General features: G+C 42.9%; 1 protein-coding gene and 1 pseudogene across 2 annotated transcripts in view; both read left to right on the top strand.

Annotated features, from left to right (window-relative positions):
* Positions 1 to 3,511: 3,511 nt before the first annotated feature.
* Positions 3,512 to 18,797, top strand: part of FAM76A (family with sequence similarity 76 member A) — a 28,080-nt gene continuing 12,794 nt past the window's right edge. Inside the window, exons 1-5 of the mRNA XM_081225836.1 lie at positions 3,512 to 3,671; positions 4,966 to 5,030; positions 7,922 to 7,976; positions 8,723 to 8,875; positions 13,935 to 14,092. Of these exons, the coding sequence (XP_081081962.1) occupies positions 3,591 to 3,671; positions 4,966 to 5,030; positions 7,922 to 7,976; positions 8,723 to 8,875; positions 13,935 to 14,092 (512 nt within the window). The 5' untranslated portion in view covers positions 3,512 to 3,590. The remainder of the gene's footprint in view (positions 3,672 to 4,965; positions 5,031 to 7,921; positions 7,977 to 8,722; positions 8,876 to 13,934; positions 14,093 to 18,797) is intronic.
* On the top strand, positions 15,470 to 16,981 carry LOC308612980 (small ribosomal subunit protein eS6-like; annotated as a pseudogene). Its single transcript has 2 exons — positions 15,470 to 16,143; positions 16,506 to 16,981. The product of its transcript is annotated as a small ribosomal subunit protein eS6-like (transcript).

Here is an 18,797-nt window from a genome sequence, read left to right as displayed (position 1 = left end):
CATATATGCTGATCATTTCCCTCAAAACTCTCTTCATTCCAGACCTCTCCTCTAAGAGATATACAGACTAGAGCCGCCACCTTCATAATGTCTTCTTCTGGAGGTCCCATAGGCATTTAGAACTTACTATGTCAAAAATAAAACTCTTGGGAATTCCCTGGTGGTCCAGTGGTTAGGACTTCATGCTTCCATTGCCAGGGCCCCAGGTTTGATCCCTGATCGGGGAACTAAGATCCCACAAGCCTCGTGGCGTGGCCAAAAAAAAAAAGCAAAGAAATAAAACTCTTGGTTTTGTCTCTGAAACCCATCCTTCTAGTCTTCCCTTTTGCTGGAAATGATATCATCATCTGCACACAGCTGGGCACATAGACCATAATTTCTTTCTTTCCCTCACCACCCCCTAAATCCACTCCACCCCTAAGTCCTGTTGACTCTATCTTCAAAATATATATCCTGACTCTCTCCACTTCTCTCCACTGCAAACTTCTCATAATCACCTCTCACCTGGATGACTGCAATAGCCTCCTCACTGATCTCTGTGCATTTACGCTGGCCCCCTACAGTCTATTCTCCTCGTAGCAGCCAAGTAAATCATTAAAAAAAATTTATATCTGTCACTTGACTGCTTAAAAACTGCCTATGGCTTCTTTCCCATTATACTTCATATGCTGTACTTTGAAAAAAAAAATCATAGGTGCGTCAGAGTCTACAGGCTTTGCACATCTGTCCCCTGCTGACTTCTGCCAACCTCTCCACTTGCCCTCTGTCCAACTAAGCCCCAGCTATACTGGCCTCTCCTCCATTTCTTGAAAATGCCAAGAAATACTCCATGTCAAGGTCATCACCTTTCCCTCTGCCCAGAACATTCTTGGCTAAGTCATATGTCTAAGTCCTTCTCAACCTTCAGGCCTTGGCATCCCCTGGCCTTCTCTCTACCCAGGTGACTCCCCCTACCTTCTCCCTATCCCAACTTTGTTCTTTATCCCTGCAGCATGTTTATTTGTTCATAATCCTTGCTATTTAACTGTCTTTGCCACTAGACTGTTGGCTTCACAAGGGCAGGGATCACATCTGTTTTACACACCAGCGTATCCCCATTGCCTAAGCCAGAGTCTGGCACATAGTAAATATGTAAATATTTGTTGAATGAATGGATTAATTGGCCCTGCACTGCGTGAATAGGATACAGAGGACCCAGCTATGGTCTTTCTGTTCCATAACGCCATAATCTGATGGATGAAAAAGAAGTAGATAGGTAATTGCAAAACTGGTAAATAATATAGTAGAGACCAGAACTGGAGACAGTAGAAACACAGAGAGGCCCATACCCCAGCGTGGAGTATGCGTGTGAGCAGAGAGGAGGCTGTGTTTCCATGATCGATGGCACCAGCATCTCCTTAGAAGACATTCAGTTTCTCCTAATAGCATTTATTTAGTGTACCAAGTTCCATGTACTGTTTCTTGTTTGTTTGTTTTTAATATGTCCAAAGTCATACAACTTCTAAGTGATAGAACTGGATTCAAAGCCAGGCAGTCTGGCTCCCAAACCTGCATCTTTTTAAAATATTTTAAAATTAAATTAAATTAAATTTTTGTTTATTTATTTATTTTGGCTGAGCCACGTGGCGGCTTGCAGGATCTTAGTTCCCCAACCAGAGATTGAACCCAGGCTCCCCTGCAGTGGAAGCGCAGAATCCAAACCACTGGACTGCCAGGGAATTCCCTGCACCCTTTTTTTAAAAAAAAAAAAATTGAGGTGAAATTCATATAATATAAAATTCATCATTTTAAAGTGAACAATTCAGTGGCAGTTAGTACATTCACAATGTTGTGCAACCATCACCTCTAGTTCCAAAACATTTCCATCATTCCAAAGTAAAACCCCTTAACCAGGAAGCAGTTTCCCATTACCCTCCATGTACTGTTTTTGATCCCCACAATGACCCAATTGTACAATTGAGGAAAGAGGCTCTGAGAAATTCAGCCATAGTGAGAAGTTCAGAAGTTCAAGGTTACCTAGCTAATAGAAGTGGAGAAGTGATTTTGAACCTTTGTTTTCTGACCCCCGAGTCTAAATCTTTGATTAATACACATCTTTGGGCAAAGTCACAAGTAGGGGGCTGGATTTGGGTATCAAAGAGAGTAAATTTTGGGGGTGCACGGATTTATAAGCCATAAATGAGCCCTCGGTTGTTAAAAAACGCACGTTTAGGTAAAACTGCAATTAGCATCGCTCAGGCGAGCAGAGTCAAAAGTAAGAGCAGGGGCTTCCCTGGGGGCGCAGTGGTTGGGAGTCCGCCTGCCGATGCAGGGGACACGCGTTCGTGCCCCGGTCTGGGAGGGATCCCACATGCCGTGGAGCGGCTGGGCCCGTGAGCCATGGCCGCTAAGCCTGCGCGTCCGGAGCCTGTGCTCCGCAACGGGAGAGGTCACAACAGGGAGAGGCCCGCGTACCGCAAAAAAAAAAAAAAAAAGTAAGAGCAGCTATAGGGCAGAGACCTGGAAAGGTCAGCACTGCAGGAAGCTTTGCCAAAGCCTCAAGAACAAGAAGCTTGTAATTCCTTGGACAGCCCCTAGATGCACCAGGCTGGGACCTGAAAAGAGGCAGAGTAGCTGGGAGGGTGTGGCTTGCCTTCCCGTGGCCGGACCTAACCAGGAAATGCCAGGGAGTTGCTCGACAGAGAAGCTGAGGGTGCAACTGGATTAGACACAGTAGGAAGCAGTCCTCAGGCCAATTGCATCCCACTGAGGGGGCCTCCAGGGCACGAGGACTCTCAGGGGTGGAGGGCCTCGCCTTAGTATCCGTCTTCTTCTTCCTGGAGGAGCTGTCATCACTCTAGCACCCCTCTTCCACAAAATAGGGGTGCTCTCTGGGGCTTCTCTCTTTCTCTCTCTGGAAGTCAGGGACCCTAGAGGTCCCTCTTTTTTAGGGATCTCAGACAGAGGGCATCCCTCTAAGTTGCCTCTCACGTTTCCTCTCCTCCCTCGAGTGAGAGAGCTGTGCGGGCCCCTCCTACCCCGACGTTGGAGGCGTTTTCTCACAAGCCCCCTTCTTTTTCATGCTCGGGGTGGCGGCCGAGTTCTAGTTCGACAATGCACCGCGCTCGGCTCAACCAGCTGCGAGAGGGCAACTCCATGGAAACCAAAACATCACAACTCCGTGGAGATATCGCGAGAAGCACGGTGGCTCCAGCTGCTGAGAGAGGAGGAGCGAGGGCGGGAACAGAGAGCGAAGTGGGAGGAGCCTAGGCACTTCAGAGGTCCCCCACGGGAGACCTTCCCTCCCAGCGGCGCCCCCTCGTGACTGCGCTTTACATAATCGAGGCCGCGCGCGTCATAAGTGGCGTACTCCAGTCCAGACCGAATCAGAGTCGTAAGAAGCTCCGTGTTCCGCCCTTTCCTCCTTGATAGACGTCAAAATGAACCAGTGAACGGGCGTCCAGCGCCGCCGCGCCAGCCCTGGTCCGCCCGCACCCGAGGACCCGCCCGCCTACCGCAGCCCGCAGCCTGCCGCCGCAGGTTGTGCCTCAGACTGTCAGATAAAGCGGCGGGCCGGGCCGGTAGGGCTGTGAGCGCTGCCCGGGCCGGACATGGCGGCGCTCTACGCCTGCACCAAGTGCCACCAGCGCTTCCCCTTCGAGGCGCTGTCTCAGGGGCAGCAGCTGTGCAAGGTGCGCGGGCTGGGGCGGCAGCCGGGAACTGGGACGCTGGAGGCGCGGCCCGGAGCTCCCGGTTCTGTGGGGACGCCCGGCGGGGTCCCCCGGGCAGGGCGTGGCAGGCCCGCCTAGCTGAGGAACAGCACCCGCTCCGCCGGAGGGGTGGCGGGGCACATGGGGGAGACCCGAGCCGTGTCCAGGCCCCAGCGGCCGGCGTGTCCGGGTGCTTAGCAACAGCGAGGGATTGTTCTCGGACCCCGTGAGGTCGGGGGAGGGGACAGCTGGTCCCCCGCTCGCCCTCGACCAGCCGCGGCGGAGATCCCTTTTGGGCTGGCTTCCCCCCGCGCCGGGGTCTGCCGGGTTTCAAGCTTAGGGGCCTCCTGCCCCGCCTGGGACAGAACTCCAGAGTTGGGTGCTGTCTGGGACGATCGTGTCGAACTGGGCGCCTCACGGGCACTTTTCAGCCAGTCCCAGAGTCGGAGGTAGCCAGGCTTTATAATAAAGCCCCACAGTCAAACGCACGAAGCAAAAGGATGATATTTCAGCTTCTAGTTAGTGAGCTTCTGTCCTCGCCGTAACCAGCTGCTGATCAGTTTTTACCCCGAAGGTCCAAGTTCTCTTTTTTTCTTTTAAGTTGCTTCATCTTGCTTTGCCTATTTAAATGAATAGAGGTGCTGTGAAGCGACAGTTAAAAGTCACCAAGCCGGCTGGAGAGTGATGTTGAGATATCTCCAGATAATCCAGAGTTTGTGTCTCTGGTATGGCTAACTCATAATTGTGTGTCATCATTGCCTCCAGTGGCCATGACTTTGTCTCTTTTTGTTTACTAGGTATGAGAGAACTCAAAAAGTCAAATGTCTGAATGGCTTTTTGGCCTTAAAAAATACATATTTGATTATATGTTTGTATATGTATATGTTTATTGATTTTAAGGGAGTTTTATATATGTAAGCAATAATGATTTTAATTCAGTACTTTGGTTTCACAAGTGAACCTGCTCAAAAATCACACAGTGGCAGAGGCAGAACTGGACTAGAACCCAGGGCTTCTCGTTCACTAGGTCTGAGGCTTATTCATACCTTTGTTTTACAATGTATGACTAGTTCCATATAAATTCTTACTTAACTCCCACATCAATGCAGGGTGGTGGTGCCAGTTTTACAGACAAAAAAATTAGTCCCAGAAAGTTAAAGTGACTCACTCAAGCACAGTGACTATGCTTGGAATAGTACCCAGGTCTTCTGCCTCCTACTGAAGGCTCTTTCCATTTCTGACTGCCTTTTAAAATTATATCCTCATTTCATTTCAGGAATGTCGGATTGCACACCCTGTTGTGAAGTGCACCTACTGTAGGACTGAGTACCAGCAGGAGAGGTACAGTTTTCGTTGACCATGAAAGATGCTAATAGGCTTTTCCTTTTAAAATCTGTAATCGATTGCATTTCAATATACAGATCTGTAATCAGTTGCATTGTAATATATAGATCTGTAATCAATTGCATTATACACAGATTCTGCCATTTCCTGTTATAACACAATGGAAGTCAAATACACATATTGTTCCCTAGTTATTCATTAATTGCTTAAATTATTAGTTACTTATTTTTCACATCCTTGATAATTTTATATTGTGGGGTTTTAAAAATAAATTTGTTTATTTATTTATTTATTTATTTATTTATTTTTGGCTGCATTGGGTCTTCGTTGCTGTGTGCGGGCTTCTCATTGTGGTGGCTTCTCTTGTTGTGGAGCACGGTCTCTGGGCACGCGGGCTTCAGTAGTTGGGGCTCACTGGCTTCAGTAGTTGGGGCTCGCGGGCTCTAGAGTGCAGGTTCAGTAGTTGTGGCCCTCGGGCTTAGTTGCTCCGCGGCATGTGGGATCTTCCCGGACCAGGGATCAAATCCGTGTCCCAGTGAAGCCCTATATTATGGTTTTGACATTTTTGACACTAAGAAACCAATCCCACAACAGTAAAACATGAGCCTTGTGCTCTAGTATGTTTATATGCAGAGTTTGAAGAATTTATAAGCCAAAAGAAGATACTTTTGAAAATGTGACAATCTGATAAAGGGTTTGTTAGCCCTAGTCACATTTGAAAAAACTCACTTGCCTTTACACTTGCCTTGTGTGAATCTCATTTTGAAAAGTGTGAAAAATATTTAGGTGTGAATGAACACACATCTTTGGGGGACTTTTTAATAGCAGCAAAGTGGTTTATTGGTATAGTTAAACTTTTGGGGAACCGTGGCTGTAGGTAATATTGCCTTAAGCAGGATGGGGTCTGTTTGCCAGCTCACACATAGACCCAGAAGCCTAATTTTAGTCAGCTTCATTTCAATTCTAGGAATATTTTCCCTGACATTCCATTATGTATATTTTCAAAGAAAAAAAAAAGCTAAAAAAACTAGATAGTAAACACTCATCTACCCACTACTTAGATTCTACAATTTACACTTACTACATTTGCATCTATCCATCTCTCTATCCATCAGTGTATTAATCCATCTTATTTGTGATGCAGTTGGGGACATCAGTGTACTTGACCCTAAACACTTCAGCATGCATATCATTAACTTAGAGTTCAATATTTGTTTATGGTTTTAAAATTTTTTTAGAGGTAAAATTTGTGCACATTGAAATGCTCAAATCTTAAGTGCATCATTCGATGAGTTTTACAAACAGTATATATCTGTGTAACCCTAAACCCCATCAAAATATAAAACATTACTATCACCCCAGAGATTCTAACCCCAACCCAGTCAGTCCCCACCCTCCTTGCTTTTTCCAAGCAGCTACTGTTCTGATTTTCCTTTCCACCATAGATTAGTTTTACCTGTTCTAGAACTTCATGTAAATGGAGACACACAGAATATACTCTGGAAGGTTTATATTTTAGCTTTTACATTTAGGCCTATGATCCCTTTCAAATTTATTTCTGTGTGTAGGGTGAGATTTGAAGTTTAACCCTTAATTCACACCATACATAAAAATTAATTCAAGATGGATTATAGAAATAGGTTTTTTGCATTTTCTTTCTAAGATGTCAAGAGCATTTGTATATATTGATATATATGTCCCACTCCTTGAGTAATAAATCTAAAATAAACCCAAATGTTCAACATCACAGAATCACTGATGCTAATCCTCTTTCTAGAGGTCTCTTTCAATGTACTTCACTTCCTGAACTGCCTTTTTTTTTTCTTTTTGGCCACCCCGTGGCTTGTTGGATCTTAGTTCCCCACTAGGGATTGAACCCGGGCCACGGCAGTGGAAGTGCTGAGACCTAACCACTGGGCCCCACTGGACCACCCGGGAAGTCCCTGAACTGCCTTTTTAAAATGGTAGAAAATTGCCCTGGGAAATATTTTGTTTGAATATCTCATTTTAATTTAATGTTTTTTACTTTGACATTTTTCTTTTGTCTTTTAAGTTTGTAGTCACTTTGATAGGAATTGTATGGGAAGAAAATCACAAAGTAGCGATATACTGGATTTTTATGTGATTTTGTTTTTAGCCCCCAAATATTGTTTAAACTGTTCCTAAACATCAAGCATTTGTTTGTACCTCCCTTTGTGAAGGGTTAGAATTTATTTGAAGATAATTTTTTTTCCCCAAGGCAGTTTATCAGTTTAGGCATGTAGGTAATATTATGACTTGGATCTTCCCAAGGGAAAGGGCGTGTTTATTTTTGTCAGTGCTTAGCTCTTAGAGAAATTGGAAATATTGAAAAAATATTTGGTGTTAGCATCTATTTCCCCACATCAGGGATTTTCATATACTTTTACTTACAGAGGAGAACATAGACAGAGTAAGGTCAACATGGATAGAGTCTCTGAGCTTATATCCCAAACACAAATACTTTACTCCTCATCTCAAATTTCTCAGCTGGTCATCTGAATTGAGGAGAATTAATTTCTTTTCTGCTAGTCCATTTTGGTCTAACATAATATTCTTTTGAGGGTCCTTTGCATATCTGATAATTTTACTTAGTGGTACTTGGAGGTGTCATAATCAGAAATAACTCACTCTCCATTTTAACCAAAGCCTCCTTGTATTTGAGCTAATAAAATTTATAACTACAGAATAATTAAAAGAGTTACTGGCCAGATACTCACCCTTCAGTTAATCAAATGTCCAAACCATATTCCACCTTGGCACTTAGTAATGAACAAATTCCTTGGACTTAAGGAAGAATCAGTTTTCAAATGTTGTAAGTAAAACGATTTTTTTCTTATAAAGCCTTGTGTCTCTTTCTTCCTTAACAGTAAAACCAATACAATATGCAAGAAATGTGCTCAGAATGTGCAGTTGTATGGAACGGTAAGTAGGGTTTCTCTGTACCTAACAGTCAGGTCTCTTGGGACCGTACATTCTGTGGACTATTAATATAATTACAATATTTTTATTAGAAGACCTAGTTATGTGTAAAAATGTTCTCAGAAAAATTTATGTAGTGTTTTAGCTTTCCAACTTAGCTAATACTTAGTATTAAGGAGTTCTGTGTTTATAGTCATTGTGGCAGGATTGTGATTATAATTTTCCTTGAGAAGCTTCAGTAACCAGTATGTAAAGAGAAGGGGAATGATGAATCCTATGACGTGACCTCTTTGTTTGGTAACAGTTGACTATTCATTTTGATGAATGATTTTTTTTCTTTCAGTGTTAGGGTTCAGCATACTGTGTCCTTGCAGGCATTCTCCCCACATGTTTATACACTGATAATGTCAAAGAGGCCTTTTCAGAAATTTGGACGCACTTGCTCATTTCTCCAAGAGCTGGTTCTGTTGAATTGGTTAGAGAAGTCCCAGCATATATGCTAATGGGTTTTTGTTATTTGTTTATTTATTTAAAAATCAATAGTCCTGTGCAGAAAAACACTTTACATGGTGTTAGGAATTGAGCTGTATTGGATCAGTGTAAAAGGAAATTTATGAAGTTGGGAATGCATTTTTACCATGACTAATGAACTGTGTATAATAGAAATCATTACTTTAAAAAATGCACTGGAAAAAAATGCACTGGTATTTTACCACATACTTACTTGACACTTTTTTTTTCTCTTTAAGCCCAAACCTTGTCAGTATTGCAACATAATTGCAGCATTTATTGGCAACAAATGCCAGCGCTGCACAAATTCAGAGAAGAAGTATGGACCACCATATTCTTGTGAACAGTGCAAGCAGCAGTGTGCATTTGACAGAAAAGATGATAGAAAGAAGGTAAATCTCTGTGTTTTTCCTGGTATTTTTTTCTTTCAGAGAAATTAAGGTGGGCCAATTGTGTTAAAAAGACATATAACCAAGATTGATTTCTCAGTTCCTCTCCAAATTCTGTTATTGACTTTGAAGAAGATATTCAGCCTTTGTTTTCTTCATTTATCAAATGTGGACCATTATATTCTAACATTTCATAGGTTAGTATTTCATGAGGATTTGAATTACCGTGTTCAACATCCCTTATAAGTGAAGTGATTGGCAAAATTCTACAAACTCTTTAAAGGAGAGATTGTGACTTAAGCAGGATATAGTCTGTTACCAGTTTTACTATCTGGCTCTTTAAATGTTTCTATCTGTTGAAGTTAAAGACCACAAGAAGATGATATAGATAAACCTCTATGTGGAATTATGGTACCTTGGTGGAATTAAAATGGTTTAGATTTGGTCTGTTTAAAACCCTCAAGTGGCTTCCAGTTGCACTTAGAATGAAACCCAAACTCCTTCCATAGCCTGCAAGGCCCATACCTGACTCTCAGTCTCATCTTCCATCACACTCCCCTCCTCCTCCCTTGGTCCAGCCACACTGACCACCTTTCAGTCCTTCAGATATGCCAGTCTCATTTCCACCTTTGTGCCGGCTGGATTTGCCTGATACACAGCCTTCTCCAGAGTGTCATAACTGGTTCCTTGCGTCAAGTCTCAGCTCAATTGCCAGCTTCTCACAGAGACCTTCTTTACTAACTCCCCCAGTCACTCTATCATAGTACCCTGTTTATTGTCTTCATAGCATGTAACGTTATGAGAAATTATCTTGTTTGTTTACATGTTTGTCCACCCCCACTAGAGTATGAGCTCTTTGTCCATCTGTTTTCATGCTGTATTACCAGCAGCCTGGCACATAGTAGGTACTTGATAAATATTTTTTGAATGAAAGAATGTAGTACAGAAACTCTCAGTGTCCAGAGATGCATTTCAGAGATGCTTAGGCTCTCAAAAGCTGATTCGTGGTAACCAAATTCATTAATTTACAATGGGAGGAAGTAACTTTCCAGTGACCAGAATACTCCTGCCTGCCAACCAGGGCACCTCTTCCCTGAATCAAGATACTAGAGAAGCTGAATTAGTAATCAGAAGGTAACATATAATAATAGTTGGAGCACAAGCTTTTTAGTCCCATAGATCTGGGTTCCAGCCCACTTCTGGCTTAGCTGAATGATCCTGGGCAAATTATTTACTCCTGTTATGCATCAGTTTTGTCATCTTTACTGTGCAAATAACAGTAGCTACTTCACAAGGGCATAGGGAGATTTAATTGAGATAGGTATATAAAACAATTTTGAGGCTTCCCTGGTGGCGCAGTGGTTGGGAGTCCGCCTGCCGGTGCAGGGGACACGGGTTCGTGCCCTGGTCCGGGAAGATCCCACATGCCACAGAGCGGCTGGGCCCGTGAGCCATGGCCGCTGAGCCTGCGCATCCGGAGCCTGTGCTCCGCAATGGGAGAGGCCACAAGAGTGAGAGGCCCGCATACGGCAAAAAAAAAAAAAAAAAAAAAAAAACAATTTTGAGCCTAGCATATACTATACTTCATTAAATGGTACCTATATTATTATTAAAATTGGATTACATTAGAATTCATTGTTTCTACTTTCTAGTTACAATCCTATCATAAGAGTTTGCGTATTTGTTGGCATCCTCAATCACCTATTTATAAACTTTAGGAGGACCAAGCTTAGGGATTGAGAGTGGATGATCTGGACTCAGAGTGCCTGGGTTGAAATCTTTGTCTGTCACTTATTTGTTGTGTGACTTTGGGCGAGTTAATCTATCAGTGCCTCAGTTTCCTCATCCGTAAATGAGGCTGCTCAGACCTCATCGTTGTTATGAAGGTCAAGTGTAAACCCCTTCAGAAGGAATCTGGCACATGATAAGTACTCAGTGTTACCTATGATTATTTCTTTATGATAGTTTAATTCTGAGAGGGTGATTTTATATTTTTAAAGTTTGTGAAGGAGAGATCTGAAATAAAGTGTCCTGTGGTTCAGTGTGTGATTTTCATGTTTAATGCTGGTTCTCTTTCAGTGCAGTTGCTTTGTTTTCAAACCCTTCTTCAGTGAAAGCTCTTTCGTGGAGAAGGTCTCCTAGAGTTTTTTTGTTTGTTTGTTTTTTTGACTGTATTGGGTCTTTGTTGCTGGGCACAGGCTTTCTCTAGTTGCGGCGAGTGGGGGCTACCCTTTGTTGCAGTGCGTGGGCTTCTCACTGCGGTGGCTTCTTGTTGCAGAGCACGGGCTCTGGGCACGCGGGCTCAGTAGTTGTGGCTTGCGGGCTCTAGAGCACAGGCTCAGTAGTTGTGGCGCACGGGGCTTAGTTGCTCTGCAGCATGTGGGATCTTCCCGGACCACGGATCAAACCCATGTCTCCTGCATTGGCAGGCGGATTCTTAACCATTGTGCCACCAGGGAAGTCCTCCTAGAGTATTTTAAAGTCAGACCTTCAGGCCATATCCCATAACCATGAAATGCAGCAAATTGAAGTTTGGTTTCAAAATTCATTGATACATTCGTTAACAAATAATTAGATGCTTATCATGTCTCAGATACTGCTCTGGGTGTTGGAAATACACTGATGAACTAAGCAGAAGAGACCTTATTCTCTCAGAGCTTTTATTTATGTGTGTAAGAGATGGATGAGAACAAACAAGGAAATAAATGAACACAGATTTTAGGTGTAAGTGCTATAAGGAAATAGGGTATATGGTAAGAGAGTGACTGGTGAGGCCAGTTTAGATTGGGCAATCAGGAGGACCTACATGGAGATAAAATCTGAGCTGAACCGGGAAAGATGAGAAGGAAGCAGCCATGGGAAGCTCTGGAGGGCAAAGATCCTGGGAAGAGAGTCCAGCTATGAAAAGACCCTGAGGCAAGAATGAGCTTGGCAGATGGGAAGAACAGAAAGGAGGCAGAGTGAACAGAGAATGAGATTATAAAGGCAGGCAGAGGCTACATTTAAGTCAACATAGGCTATGGTAAAAACTTTAGATTTTATATTTTAAGGCAAGAAGAGACATAATCAGATTTACATTTAAGAAGCCCTCTTTGGCAGCTATGTGGAAATGGTTGATCTGGAGAAAAATAGCGAGATCACTTGGCTGGGTCTTGCAGTTGTGACAGGTAAGAATGGCTTTGCTTGGGTGGAAGCAGTGGAGTCGGAAAGAAGTGGATAGATTCAGACGGATGACTTGCTAATAGGTTAGGAGAATAAGGTGCAACGAAGCTTTTGCTAACAAGATAATACTTTAGGTAAATGATGGTCTGGCTTACCCATGTTCAAGATGGGGCAGAAGATCTAATTTAGAGGCAAGACATGAAAACTAAGATTCCATAAAATATCAGCACACTCCCTCCCCAACCTGAGTAATTGCAACCAGCTCTGCTGCCCTGCCACTTGTACCAGGCCACCCCACAAACTTAGTTTTGCAATCTGAGTGCTGTACAGAGGCATCCCAGCTTCAGAGGATTGTGGAAGCTCCATTCTGCTTTCCTAGCCCTGTGCCCTGCACCCTGGTACAGAGCTGCTTCTGCCTAAAGTGATCAACTTTTTCTAAATCAAACAAAGTGCCATGGTAGGCCACCACCAGGGACTGGGGCCCTGGAAGCTACTTGCCCATCAGTCTTTTTCTGGAGACTTTTTTTTTTTTTTTTTTTTACAGAAGATATTGGGGGTAGGAGTTTATTAATTAATTTATTTATTTTTGCTGTGTTGCGTCTTCGTTTCTGTGCGAGGGCTTTCTCTAGTTGTGGCAAGCGGGGGCCTCTCTTCATCGGGGTGCACGGGCCTCTCACTATCGTGGCCTCTTGTTGCGGAGCACAGGCTCCAGACGTGCAGGCTCAGTAGTTGTGGCTCACGGGCCTAGTTGCTCCGCGGCATGTGGGATCCTCCCAGACCAGGGCTCGAACCCGTGTCCCCTGCATTAGCAGGCAGATTCTCAACCACTGCGCCACCAGGGAAGCCCTCTGGAGACATTTATTTCCATCTGAGAAAAGATATCCAGCATACCATTTTATGAGCCATTTATAAGGTATTAAAGCTAAAGTATAGGGCTTCCCTGGTGGCGCAGTGGTTAAGAATCTGCCTGCCAAGGCAGGGGACACGGGTTCGAGCCCTGGTCCGGGAAGATCCCACATGCTGCGGAGCAACTAAACCCGTGCCCCACAACTACTGAGCCGGTTCTCTAGAGCCTGCAAGCCACAACTACTGAGCCCACGTGCCACAACTACTGAAGCCTGCGTGCCTAGAGCCCGTGCTCCACAACAAGAGAAGCCACCACAATAAGAAGCCCACGCACCGCAACAAAGAGTAGCCCTCACTCACCATAACTAGAGAAAGCCCACGCACAGCAACAAAGACCCAATGCAGCCAAAGATAAATAAATAAAATAAAATAAATTTAAAAAAGAAAAAAAAAGAAAAGAAAAAGCTAAATTATAAAATTCATGTTTCATCTTCTGTCTTCTCTTTTCCCTGCTGTGTTTTCCTTGATGAGCACCATAGAGATATTTGTGTCTTTTGAAATTCTTATGGGAACTTTGCTCTGGTCTGTGTTAAGTTGAAGAAAAACAAAATAAAAAAATATATAAAATTAGCTCATTTTTATTTTATTTATTTATTTAAAAAAATTTTTGGCCATACCACACAGCATGTGGGATCTTAGTTCCCCACCAGGAATCAAACATGTGCCCCCTGCAGTGGAAGTGTGGAGCCTTAACCACTGGACCGCCAGGGAAGTCCCCAGCTCCTATTAAGCAATTTTTATGTACCTTGCACCATGCTTTACCTACATTATGTCAATAGATCCTTGCACCAGCCCTCTGAAGTAGGTTCTATTATCCTTCATTTTATAGATGAAGAAATTGACCCCATGAGTACCCAGCTGAGTTCTGTAAGGTCACACAGCTTGTAAGTGGCAGATCTGGACTCAACCAGAGGTTGTAGTTCCTAATACCCATGTTCTCAGCCACTGCACTAGCACATTCCTTCTTCTTTATCTTTGTTTCCTCATCTTTCAGGTAGATGGGAAATTGCTATGCTGGCTGTGCACACTTTCATACAAACGGGTTCTTCAGAAGACCAAAGAGCAGAGGAAGCACCTGAGCAGTTCTTCCCGTGCCAGCCACCAGGAGAAGGAGCAGTACAGTCGACTGAGTGGTGGCAGCCATTATAACAGGTAACCCCGAGATGCATGAGATAGGACTAGAGGTGCTTGGAGGTCAGATGTAATACTCAACACAATTAGCCATGGAAGATACCATTTTGTCTAAATTTTCCTATTTTCTCTCTAGTTGTTAGTCTATAGAGGGAATCTCCTTTGTCGTAGTTTGTAATTCATGTATCATCCAAAGGCCAGAGAGACTTCCATAAGGCATCAGGATTTTCTGACTTGGTTTCTGTTGTGTCTTAAAAGTTTGTGGAACTTACTCCACTTTAACATGTAACGTTCTCCCCTCCGTTAGAGTGGGTTATCTCCCTAGAAGATTGGACATTTCACAGTCTGAGGGATGCAGCTTTTTTATGCATATTGGCTAGGAGATTGATAGATATTCTAGGTTTGTCCTTGTGAGATCCAGTCAAAATGATGTCCTTTCATTATTGTCTTAAGCTTCGTTTCAGAGTATCTGTAGAGCTGTTAAGAGTTCTGGCTTTGGATTGAATCCTGGGTCTGCCAAGTTTTCTTTATGGGATCTTGGGCAAGTTTTTTCATCTGTGAAATGAGGGAAATAATAATATTACCTCATAGAGTTGTTGCAAAAATAAATTATATAGTATGTGCATAGTGATTAGTTTTATAACCGGCATATAGGAAGCTTCAATACATTTTAGTTATTCGTTGTTATTATTACCATTGTGATCTTCTTTGTTCATTGTTAAGTACTTTCATGAGCCAGGTTCTCTGCAAGGAATGCAGAGATAAGTAAAAGACTCACACTGCTATCCAAGAGTATGAAGTCTGGTAGAGAAGACAGACCTGTAATCAAATCATTGCAGGATAATTCGATGGGCATCACAGTGGAAACATGTCAAAATACAGGCATAAGAGGCAGTGGTAATTAACTGCCTTGGGAGGTTAGGGAACGAAAGATCAGAGAAATGCTGGTATTGGAGCTAGATCTTAGGATGAATCAGAATCATCAGATAAGGAATGGGCAGAGACATTCTAGGCTGAGGGAATAGCATTTGCAAAGACATGGAGGGCATGAGACCACACAGAACTTGGGAACAGCAAGTCCTTTTATTTTGCTGGAGCTTATGATTGGGAGCTGGAAAATGGGAGGAAAAGGAATCCAGCAGACCTGGTAAGGAGCATGAACTTGATCTTAGTGATCTTAATGGGAAGCCACTGAAAGGATCTATGCAGGGGAGGGGCCAAATCTGCATTTAAAAAAAAATTAACCCAGACTACTGGGGAGAATGAATTGGAGGGAAAAGAGGCTGGGGGCTAGTTAAGAAGCTTTTTTGGTAAGAGAACCTCAACTGAAGCAGTGACACTGAAGAGGCAGATTCAGGAAGATACTTTAGAAGGAGATTTTTGAGTAAGTTCGATAATATGATGAACAGATAGATGGGCAGGAGCTGGGTGAGTAAAGGACAATTCTCAGATTTCTTACTTGGGTGAATGGGTAGATCCTTATCTGAGAGAGACTATAGGAAGGGGGAAAAAGAAGTTCAGTTTTGGAAAGTTGAGTTTAAAGCATCAAGAAGAATTATTTAGCTCTTTTTCGTGGCACCTTGGAGGCGAACAGCTGCTTCAGGATGAAGCTGAACATCTCTCTCCCAGCCACTGTCTGCCAGAAACTCACTGAAGTGGACTATGAACGCAAACTTTGTACGATCTATGAGAAGTTTATGGCCATGGAAGTTGCTGCGGATGCTCCAGGTGAAGAATGGAGGGGTTATGTGGTCCAAATCAGTGGTGAGAATGACAAACAAGGGACCATGAAGCAGAGTGGCATGACCCACAGCCGTGTCTGCTTGCTACTGAGTAAAGAGCATTCCTATTACAGGCCAAGGAGGACTGGAGAAAGAAAGTGCAGATCTGTATGGGGTTGCATTGTGGATGCCAATCTGAGTGTCCTGAATTTGGTCATTGTGAAAAAAGGTGAGAAGGATATTTCTAGATTTGCTGATACAACTGTGCTGCATCGCCTGGGGCCCAAGAGCTAGAATCCGCAAACTTTTTAAGCTCTCTAAAGAGGATGATGGGACTACCCTGGTGGCACAGTGGTTAAGAATCTGCTTGCCAGTGCAGGGGACACGGGTTCAAGCCCTGCTCCAGGAAGATCCCACATGCCGTGGAACAACTAAGCCCGTGCGCCACAACTATGAGCCTGCGCTCCAGAGCCCGGGAGCCACAACTACTGAAGCCCGCGCGCCTAGAGTCCGCGCTCTGCAACAAGAGAAGCCACCGCAATGAGAAGCCCACGCACTGCAACGAAGGGTAGCCCCTGCTCACCGCAACTAGAGAAAACCCCGCGTGCAGCAACAAAGACCCAAGGCAGCCAAAAATAGAAATAAATAAATGTATAAAAAAATAAAGAAATAAAAAAAAATAAAGAAGATGATGTCTACCATTATGTTGTGAGAAGTCCCTTAAACAAAGAAGGTAAGAAACCTAGGACTAAAGCACCCAAAATTCAGCGTCTTGTTGCTCCACATGTTCTGCAACGCAAACGTCGGCATATTGCTCTGAAGAAACAGCGTACTAAGAAAAATAAGGAAGAGACTGCAGAATATGCTACACCTTTGGTCAAGAGAATGAAGGAGGCCAAATAAAAATGCAAGGAACAGATTGTCAAGAGACAGAAGCTGTCCTTGGTCAAAAAGAAGACGTCCTAAGAGTAACAAATAAATAAGATCCAATATCTAAAAAAAAAAAAGAATTATTATTTAGTGGAAGTTTAGCCTAAACTCACAAGAGAGGTTTGAACATGAGCCATCGGTAGCACATAAGAGTCAGTGGTAGCAGAGATTATTTTAAAATGTGGATTTCTGTGGCCCTACCCCAGAGTTTAATTCTGTAGAATCTAGGATAGAGTCCAGGAATCTTCTTTGTTTTATAAACATCTCAGATGATTCTGATGCAGGTGATCTGGGGAACATCATTTCTAACCACTATGATAGATGGTTGTTAAAACCATGCTCTTGAATGACACGACTCAGGTTGGAGGCTGAGGACAGATTCTAGAAGCACTCAAGAAGGATGGAGTGAATATTTGAAAACCAAATATCTGATCAGGGTTAATATCCAAAATATATAAAGGACTCAACAGTATGGTGTTTCCTCAAAAAATTAAAAATAAAACTATCATATGATCCAGCAATCACTCCTGGGTATATATCTGAAGGAACTGAAATCAGTATCTCATATTCATTATAACTTTATTCATAATACCTAAGATAGGGAAGCAACCTAAATGTCCTTCGAGGCATAAATGGCTAAAGAAAATGTGGTATATACATACAATGGAATATCCAGTCATAAAAAAAGAAGGAAATCCTGCTATTTGCTACAACATAGATAAACCTGGAAGGCATATGCTAAGTGAAGTGAGCCAGAGAGAGAAAGGCAAACACCATGTGGTATGACTTTTATGTGGAATCTTAAAAAAAATAAAGCTGATTTCATAGAAATAGACAATAGAATGGTGGTTGCCAGGGGCAGGGGGAGAGGGAAATGGGGAGGTGTAGGTCAAAGGGTACAAACTTTATAAGAAGAAGTAGTTCTGAGGATCTAATTTGTAGCCTAGTGACGATAGTTAATAATACCATATTATACGCTTGAAAGTTGCTGAGAGTAGATCTTAAGCATTCTCACCATTAAAAAAAATAAAAGAGGGAATTCCCTGGGAGTCCAGTGGTTAGGACTCTGTGCTTCCACTGCAGAGGGCATGGGTTCAGTCCCTGGTCAGGGAACTAATATCCTGCAAGCCACGTGGTACAGCCAAAAAATAAAAGAATTAAGTATGCGAGGTGATGGGTGTATTAATTATCTTGATCTTGGTAATCATTCTATAATGTACATGTGTATCAAATTGTCACCTTGTACACTTTAAATATGTACAATTATATTTGTCAGTTATTCCTCAATAAAGTCGGGGGCGGGGAAAGGATGGCATGGTCAGTGGTATCGAATATTGAAAAGAGGCCAAGTAAGAAAAGGTCCGAAACATCCTTTGGGCTTGGCAATTGGACATCCATCAAAGTAAAAGGGTTGCAGACTAGTTTTAGGGGGTCAACTTTTTAGGGCTAAAACTGACCTTTAGTGTTGTTGTGGGACTCAGACACCAGAAGATTCACAGAAATAGAGTGAGGAAGAACTGGACTTGGAGTTCAAATATGTCAGCCTGGTGTCTAGTCCCAGCTTCACTGCTAACTAGCTGTATATCCCTGGGTAGGTCAGTTCACCTTGATGAGCCTCAGTTTATGCAAAATAGAAATAATCCCTTGTATATACCTCACGGTATTATAAGATACATGTGAGACAATGAATGTGAAAGTACTTTTTAAATTGTAAGATAGATTATACTTGAGGTTTTATTGACTCTGTTCTCATAGTTATTAATAAAGCAGATAATATTTAATCAAGGCCAAGAATTTGGGGGAGGACTATAGAAACGAGCTACCCATGCATCCAAGACCTATGAAATCAAGACTTTGGTGGATTTTGATGATCAAGAATAATTAGCTCTTAGATCTTAGATCAAGGCCACCTGGACATTTCTGCTTGTTGTCTGTTTCACCCCGACAGCGTGCCCCACCTGACCTCAGAATTGAAAGCTTTACCCCCTTTAAGTAACAACACAGGTTCATGTGTGTTCCTTGTGTTATGCTGTATTTTTTTAAGTAAAATAAATAAAAGAAAAAAAAGAATAATT

The sequence above is a fragment of the Mesoplodon bidens genome (assembly GCF_964165515.1).
Source record: "Mesoplodon bidens genome assembly, chromosome: 2".
In the NCBI taxonomy this organism is placed as follows: Eukaryota; Metazoa; Chordata; class Mammalia; order Artiodactyla; family Ziphiidae; genus Mesoplodon; species Mesoplodon bidens.
This window is presented reverse-complemented; position numbering and strand designations above follow the sequence as displayed.